The sequence below is a fragment of the Diadema antillarum genome, unplaced genomic scaffold (assembly GCF_040938485.1).
Source record: "Diadema antillarum isolate AM-2024a unplaced genomic scaffold, OU_Dant_1.0 seq00000476_RagTag, whole genome shotgun sequence".
Lineage (NCBI taxonomy): Eukaryota > Metazoa > Echinodermata > Echinoidea > Diadematoida > Diadematidae > Diadema > Diadema antillarum.
The window spans coordinates 736,873-746,000 of NW_027271443.1; the positions used below are offsets into that span (position 1 = coordinate 736,873).

Here is a 9,128-nt window from a genome sequence, read left to right on the forward strand (position 1 = left end):
AAATGGTAATAAATTTCGAGTGTGTTTGTACATAAATATAGCAGTTAAATATGAATGTATATCATGGGCCTTTAGGGTTTTTAGGCGATAAAATATGGGATCAGTGTGAGCCAAAAAATTTGAATGTGTGCATATACGAAGAGCCTTTTTTTGAAGAAGAAAAATTGTGTTCAATTTGGTTTTGCTACAGTTGCCCCATACAATATTACAGTACATTACATATGGTAGAAATAAGGTGTTGTATAACATCATTAAAGTTTGATCATTAATTAAGTATTTTACTCTCCTTAACACACCAGTTGCCTTAGATATTGCTGTTATAATATTCTGGACATGAGTATTCCAAGTTAGATTGTTATCTAGGGTCACTCCTAGGAACTTGGTTGAATGTTTCTCAGCAATGTTTATATCATCAATAGAAATACTTTGAGGAAGGGTGGGTTGCGATTGAAGCGTATGAAAATGTATAAAACATGTTTTATCAATATTCAATGAAAGCTTATTACTTCTAAACCATTTCGAAATATTACTTAATTCCATATTAAATGTATCAACCAATGTTACAATATCCTTGTGGGAATAAAAAACATTGGTGTCGTCTGCAAATAAAATGAAGTTTAAACGAGGAGAGGAATTAATGATATCATTAATATAAATCAAAAAAAGTAGGGGCCCGAGGATAGATCCCTGAGGGACACCACATGACACGTTCAAATGGAACGAATGACTGGATTTAAATGCAACATATTGTTTTCGATGACTTAGATAACTTCTAAACCATGACAAAGTAATCCCTCTCACGCCATAATTATGTAATTTTTCAAATAAAATGTCATGATCAATAGTGTCGAATGCTTTACTAAGATCCATAAAAACTCCAATTATATGCTCCTTTTTAATAAGCGCATCAATAATATTATCAACAGATTTAATTATAGCATAATCGGTAGAAAATCCTTTCCTAAAGCCAAACTGATTCACATTTAATATTTCATTTTCAATCATGAACGAGGAGAGACGCTTATAAACTAATTTTTCTAAAATTTTCGATATTACAGGTAACAATGAGATGGGTCTATAATTTTTCACCAGTGATGGATCTTCTTTTTTATAAATGGGGATAACTTTGGCGATTTTAAAAGAGTCTGGAAACTCACCGTTAAGTAAGGATAAATTAAATATATGGGTGAGAGGGGCTGCTAAGGGGTAGATTATTTTTTTCAAAAAATTCAACCTTAATTTGTCAGGCCCACAGGAATTACTACATTTCAGAGATCTAACAATATCAATAATTTCTGATTCATTTATTGGAGTAAAAAACAATGAGTTTTGATTACTTTCAGGTAAGTAATCTTTATAATTTTTGATATCATTTATGGGAATAGATGCAGCTAAAGACGGACCAACATTAACAAAAAAAATTGTTAAAAATATTTGCAATTTGATCAGAATTAGTAATAACTTTATCATTATGGGTAATGCTATCAGGACATTCCGTAGGTTTCTTTTTGAGTATTTCATTAACAATCCGCCAAAGAGCATTTTTATCATCCTTATTAGATTCGAGTTTATTTGAAATATATGATTTACGTGAAACTCGAATCAAAGAAGTTAATCTATTTCTATATGTTTTATACCTTTTCACGTTTTCAGGAGTAGGTTTCCTCAGAGATATTTTATAAAGACGGTTTCGAGTAAGAATGGAATGTATAAGACCTTGAGTAATCCACGGTTGCCGGGCTCTTTTCCTTCCATTTACTTTGGGAGTTAAAGGAATATGTTTATCATAATAATCTAATAGTTTTTGTAAAAAAATTTCGTAGGAAGAATTAACATCTTGGAGTTCAAAGACGTCATTCCATTGTTCTTCGAATAAATCTTGATTCAATGAATCAATATATTGTGGCGTTTCATTTCGATACATTTTCAAATATTGTTTGGGTTGGCGACGTATTGGAGTTATTACAGATTTATCATTAATCATAAAAATCGGTAAATGATCAGATATATCTGAATAAAGGATACCGTTCATACAGGTTTCAGTTATAACATTAGACAGTATATTATCTATTAATGTTTTACTGTTGGTGGTGTTATTTATTCTGGTAGGTTTATTGATGTGGGGATGCAGTGAGTTGGAAAGTAATATGTCATGGAAATGGGTAGGTTGTAATAAATCTATATTGTAATCTCCCATCAAAAAAATGGATTTTCTTTCTCCAAAAATTTCGTTAGCACATTGGTCGAAGTTGTCAATAAAAGATTGAACGTCATTTTGTGGAGGACGGTAAATAGTACCAACTATAATATTTTTCTCATTATCATTTAAGATTTCAATAAATAAACTTTCTGCTCCCCGAATACCCAAATCAGTTCGAATTTTAAATCTAATATGATTATCAACGTACATGGCAACCCCACCTCCTATGCCATACTTTCTGTCATTACGAATAAAATTATAATTTTCAATGCCAAATAGGTCCGGGGAATTGGTGTGCAACCATGTTTCGGTGACTCCTATAACGGAGAATGGAAAATCATTGAGGGAACTTAAAAATAATTCAAACGTATCGAAATTTTTAGTTAAGCTTCTTGAATTAAGGTGAATTAAACTGAAATTAGCACAAGTCTGATTTGCCTTATTGAAAAAAAAACTGACTGTTGAATTCATTGATAGTGAAATACTGGCTTGTGTGGTTGACTAGCTGTTGGTCATCTATTCCAAAATCAAAATCCATTTATAATGAGTGACATTACGCAATAATGGCCTATCATGGTGCAACGGGAAGTGCAGTGCACACCGTATACACGGGATGTATACGATGAGGTGCATCGGTGCGTGACGTGCTGTAACTGACCATTAGGAGGAGTGACTGAAACAAAATTACTGACATGATCTGCAGGACTGCAGAGCATAGACACACAAAAACGCAAGAAAGAAAAAAAAAGTATTGAAGAGTAATAATCGACCGTAACTATCTGCCTTACGCAAAGCAACATAGAATCAAAACGGCAATAAACCAGCTCTGAATTTATCGGTTCTAACATTAACTTTACAAAATAAACGTAAACTTTATAACTGAACTGAGTACAATATCACGATTTCGGTAATGAGAGTGACATGAACAGCAAAGTTTCTCGTAAATTTTACCACTGAATACCGGCAAAACCCGCGGTTGGTAAAGAGAGAGAGAGAGAGAGAGAGAGGAAGAGAGAGAATCTTTAGAGATTTTAAGAATAAAGTTTGAAACTTAAATCAAAATTGCAATGAGAAATCAATGTAAGTACACTATGGTCTAGCATCGACGTCAAGTCAATGAACCCATGGATCACCCCCCCCCCCCCCTCCACCCTCCGCAACAAGTCACCCAGTCAACCCGACGTACAACAACACATTATAACAATAAACAGAATTCTGTTTATTTCTAGAAATACACATTGTAACATAATTTAAATGCTCATTCCAAGTCAAACTTTCATCTATATATACTCCTAGAAATTTTGAAATCGTTTTCTTTTCTAATGGGATATCATCAATGTTAATATGTATCAACGTATCTTCATTATGAGAATGAAATTTGAAATAAATGAAGTCAGTCTTTTTTATATTCAAAGAAAGTTTATTAGACTTAAACCATTTTGATAATTTACTAATTTCAATATTTAAAGTATAATTTAAAATCTTAAGATCTTTATGAGAATAAAATATATTCGTATCATCAGCAAATAGAACAAAAGAGAGAAGAGAGGATGTATTCATGATATCATTAACATAAAGAAGGAATAATAGTGGGCCCAGAATTGAGCCTTGAGGAATACCACATTTAATTAAAAGGGGGTCAGATTCACAACCATTAAAAGTAACATATTGTCTTCTATTAGTTAGATAATCTTTAAGCCATGAAAGTGCTTGTCCTCGAATACCATAATGACTAAGTTGGGTGAGTAAAATAGAATGATCAAGAGTATCGAATGCCTTACTCAAATCACAAAATATACCTGCAACATGTTCTTTGTTTGCAAAAGCACTCATAATTTTATCATGAATTTGTATTAATGCTAAATCAGTTGAATATTTTTTTCTGAAACCATATTGATTGGGAATAAGTAAATCATACTTGTTAATACATTTAAGAAGTCTATTATAAACTTTTTTTCTAAAATTTTGGATATACTAGGCAACAAAGAAATAAGACGATAATGACTAATTTCATGAGGATCATGTTTTTTTATGAACATGATTAACTTTCGCTATTTTCAGCAGATGAGGAAAAATACCTTGCGATAAAGAAAGATTAAATATATAACGGTTCTGCGAGTGGATAAACTATTTCTTTCAATAACATCATACTTATTTTATCAAAACCACAAGATTTAGAGCTATTTAAAGATTTACTGATACTAATGATTTCACTGGGTCTTGCTGGATTAAAATAAATAGACTCTTGATTTTGGTCAAAAAGATAATCTGTAAAATGAGCACAAGTATTGCTAATTTTAGTAGCAAGTTCCGGGCCGATGTTAACGAAAAATGAGTTAAATGAATTAGCATACATATTGGGATCATTTATTTCAATGCCGTTTAATGTGATATCATCCGTTGGCGGAGAATCAGGCTTTTTACCTAGGACCTCTTTAATAATTTTCCATATTGCATTAATATTCGAAGAAACCTTCTTCATTCTATCAGAAAAATATAATCTGCGGGATAAACGAATCAATTTTGTCAATTTATTTCCATAAACTTTATACATATTCAAATAAAATTCAGTTGGTTTACGAATATGTAATTATACAAAAAAAAATACGAGTGTTTATGGATTACAAAATACCTTTTGTAATCCAAGCAAGTATATCTAAAGAAAGTAATTTACGTTCAAATTAGGGCCTATAGAACAACCGGCAAAGTATTCACATATGTGACCCTGCACCTCAAAACAAACAAAAAGTCGCCAGACATGAATTTTTAGTTAAGACCATATTCTGAAAGACCAGACTTTAAGCTTTAAAATGATGTATAACTTAAATCAAATGAACTCTCCTAACCTATCTAAATATTGGAAAGAAAGCACAAACTCAGGAAAAGTGTGAACTGAGAAAAGAGGCTCTGAAGTACAGTGTCTATTCAAGCACTTAATCTTTTACCAAACCGTGCTGGCTGTGCGATGAATGGGACAAAAAACAGGAAGTAAACCGCCAGAGTAACAACAATGAAGGGATTATGAGATTAAACTGAAATTAAGCATACCTCATTAACACATTCTGTACATGATTAATGCCAACTTTCAAAGCAGTAGCACTATCCTTTCAAAAGTTATTAGAATTGAAATTGAAGAGTGTGGACAAGGTTTTTTTTTCAGAAATGAAAAAGGGATTCTAAAGACACACCTTATCACACTGTTCTACCAAAAATGTTCGAGATAAACTGCTAAAAAAAACACACTTTCCTGCCCGTTTTATGATACAAAATTCTAGCATAATGTAAAAGAAGACCCGCTCTTTCAGAAAATATGAAAAAGTCAAGTTCGGCTAGGTTGACCCATTTCACTTATTTTCAGCCCTCACGCAAAATCAGTGTGTGCGACTTTATGTTCGTTTTGAGGTGCGCGGTCACATATATAAAAACAGTGTCTGGTAATTAAGAATAGCTTTGCCGATACTGCGTTTTTCCTTGGGGAAAACGCAAGTTAAGTGTAGATACTGCGTTTAGCAGTAACGGAAAAGTAGCTTTCCAAATATTTTTTTTTTCAAAAATCTGAATATGTCACATGAACAAGGATTGCCCACTGACTATATTTTATTATGAAGAAACTGGATTGCTGAATTGGAGAAAAATGATTCCATCTTCCTATAAGAAATTAATGGCTACTCTATATGTGACCCGCTACAACAAAAAGGTCCTAAAGTCGCGTACGGTGGAAGCCGTGAAAATCGAGTTTGAAGTCAGAGCATTACAATTCGTCAAAACTTACGATTTTCTGATTTTGATATACTATTGGAGTCGAACATCATTGTCTTCTATCATCTGTCGAAATTTTGAAGCAAAATGATCAAAAGAAAGACCAAAAAATAGCGTTTTTCTGAGCCATGTTTTTGGGCGTTTCAACGAAGCAGAAACTGGTTCGAAAAATTGGATTGAGCGCCACAGATAGGTTCCGCCCCTAACAACGACCAGAGTGATCTCATTGGTCGGTTTGCTGCTTGCTGCTAACCGAAGCGTGAAGCTCGCACACTGCCCAGTCGACTGGTGCGTGCGGGCGGGGTGCACTATGCTCAGCCACTTCTCACATCCTGGTCACTGATTGGTTGGTGAGGAGACCGCCGACGCTGGTGCGCTTGAGTGAACTCTTCGGGGGTTGCTAGGGCTTATCTTCTATTGTCCAGAGGTGAAAATTGACTTGCGTGTCCCTTGATCGCGATTGGGTCGAAAGGAAGACTTTTAAGGCGCTTTTCTCGAAACAGTGATTTTCCAGACGTCTCGATATGCTCTCTTTTAAACATCGATATCTCCGCAGCCGATTATTTTTATAAAATGTGTTATATATCAATTTAAAGCAGAAAGATTAGATGATTATATCATGCAATTTTCAAATAATCGACTTCGCCCGACTTTAGGATCATTTTGTTGTAGCGGGTCACATATTATATACATTTTGTTTTGTTTATTGATATCTTATTGGTTTCCTTTTTTTACCCTATGTGTGTCCCTTGTCTGAAATTAATGTTTTGTGTGGTTAAATTGTCGTTGAGTTGTTTGGATGCACTACTGATGGGGCCTTATCATCTTTTTAAAGAAAGAGAAAGCAAAACTTGAACTAATACAGAACGATACAGAGCATTTAAACATAAACATTTGTATATGAACCTTTCTCCCCTCCTCATTTTCTTCTCAAATAGGATGGTATAGTTTTGGTTGAGTTGGAGCTTTAGGTTTCAAACTTTTGTGACATATTGAGAAAACTCTCATGAATATGAAAGAGCGTACAATTCTTAGAGGATTTCAAAGCATATTTGATAAAAATTGTTTTGAAATTGCTGAGATATCACACAATAGAGAAACCCGAAATAAAAGTATTAACACACTTTTTGTCAGGATTATTTCGTTTCACTCTGTAGTGTGGTTTGTGGTTTTACACAATGGGACTGACACGGGACACTTACTTTTTCATCAAGTATTCGGCCACTTTTCGATGGTTGTTTGCGCATGCGAAGTGCAGTGGGGATAATTCGTTCCAGTTTAGGGCGTTGATATTTGCGCCCGTTCCACACAGCATCTTGACCATTTCCAGACGGCCAAACTTGCAGGCTTCGTGGAGGGGAGTGTTGTCGTCACCACCGTGGCAGTTAATCACATTTTCGTCGGTCGCTGTTAAACAAACAAATACACCAGTGACATAGAAAAACACTTTTTTATATAATTGTTGCTTCATCGCAGCTATCATTAATAGCAAAACATATAAGGGAGCTTATGATTGAGGACGCAATGATCTGTTCAGCGACGGAAATTGTGCATGTCATGTGCAGATTCCAGCCGTTATTGGCATAGTTACAAGCTTGAAGTCCTGCGTCCATCTCGAATCTACTTCGGTAGTACCAAGATAGGCCAAAATAATGTCGTTTTAGAATCAGGGACGTAAGCCACTTGATAACTAAGGGAGTTAACTAATCAGAGACAGAAGGACCTTATTTGACAAGTCCCCGTTTATGAATCGACCCCCTGCCTATTTTGCACACTAGGCCCACACAGCTCGCTAAACAGTATTCCAGATTCTGGCCGAATTTTGTCGTTGCGTATCCCAACCACGCGCGGCACCAACGAATGCACTTTACCCAAACAAATCGCGCTATCCCGTAGACCGCGCCGATATCACCACTAATCTGTCCGCCCGAACCGGATTAGTAAACTTGATGGATGTAGCTTACGCCCTCAACGACAGCAACTACATGCGCGTACATAACGTGAATAATTCAGAAAACAGTCCAGGGAGTGGACAGTGTACAGTACGACGTCGTGTATCCAGTGCATCGGGGCTGCCGTGTGAGAGGATCCCTCGGACTGTGTTGTATAAGATTTTGGATGTGGATTCTGAAAACAACGAGGGTATTAAACTTACTTACTTGGATACTTATCAACCTGGATACTTGGTTTATTAGCCCTCTATTCCTGTGGGTAGGGCTCTCAGTCTATTCTTGAAGATGCCACAGTGGGTCCGGACACAACGTGCTCTAGAAGGGAGTTCCACGGCCTGACCACTCTATTAGAATAGAAGTGGCCAGCAAGTTGGGTTTTGTAGCGTCTATGATACAACTTGCAAGAGTGACCTCTTAGTGTTTTAGGTGGGGTAGAGAAAAAAAAAATATCTGGCTTGGTTTTATAATGGCCATTTGTGACCCTGCACCTCAAAACAAACAAAAAGTCCCCAGACATGAATTTTTAGTTAAGACCATATTCTGAAAGAGCAGACTTTAAGCTTTAAAATGATGTATAACTCAAATCAAATGAACTCTCCTAGCCTATCTAAATATTGGAAAGAAAGCACAAACTCAGGAAAAGTGTGAACTGAGAAAAGAGGCTCTGAAGTACAGAGTCTATTCAAGCGCTTAATCTTTACTGAACAGTGCTGGCTGTGCGATGAATAGGAAAAAAAAAAACAGGAAGTAAACCACCAGAGTAACAACAATGAAGGGATTATCAGATTAAACTGAAATTAAATATGCCTCATTAACTCATTCTGTCCACAATTAATGCCAACTTTCAAAGCAGTAGCATCATCCTTTCTAAAGTTATTCGAGTTGAAAGTGAAGAGTGTGTACAAGGTTTTTCAAAAATGAAATAAGGACTCTAAAGACACACCTAATCACACTATTCTACCACAAATGTTCGAGATAAACTGCTAAAAAAAAACACACTTTCCCGCTCTTTTTATGACCCCAAATTTTAGTATAGTGTAAAAGAAGACTTGCTCTTTCAGAAGATATGAAAAAGTCAAGTTCGGCTAGGTTGACCCATTTCACTTATTTTCAGTCCTCACGCAAAATCAGTGTGTGCGACTTTATGTTCGTTTTGAGTTGCACGGTCACATTTAGAAGCTTGTAGGTATCTTCAGGGGCGGATCCAGGAATTCTGT

At 35.4% G+C, this 9,128-nt stretch overlaps 1 protein-coding gene across 1 annotated transcript in view; it reads right to left on the reverse strand.

The window, feature by feature from the left end:
* LOC139733448 (uncharacterized) overlaps nucleotides 1–7,572 on the reverse strand; it is a 299,164-nt gene extending 291,592 nt beyond the window's left edge. The window contains exons 1-2 of the mRNA XM_071644265.1: nucleotides 7,551–7,572; nucleotides 7,162–7,366 (exon numbers count right to left, since the gene is read on the reverse strand). Of these exons, the coding sequence (XP_071500366.1) occupies nucleotides 7,162–7,366; nucleotides 7,551–7,572 (227 nt within the window). The remainder of the gene's footprint in view (nucleotides 1–7,161; nucleotides 7,367–7,550) is intronic.
* Between the last annotated feature and the right edge of the window lie 1,556 nt (nucleotides 7,573–9,128).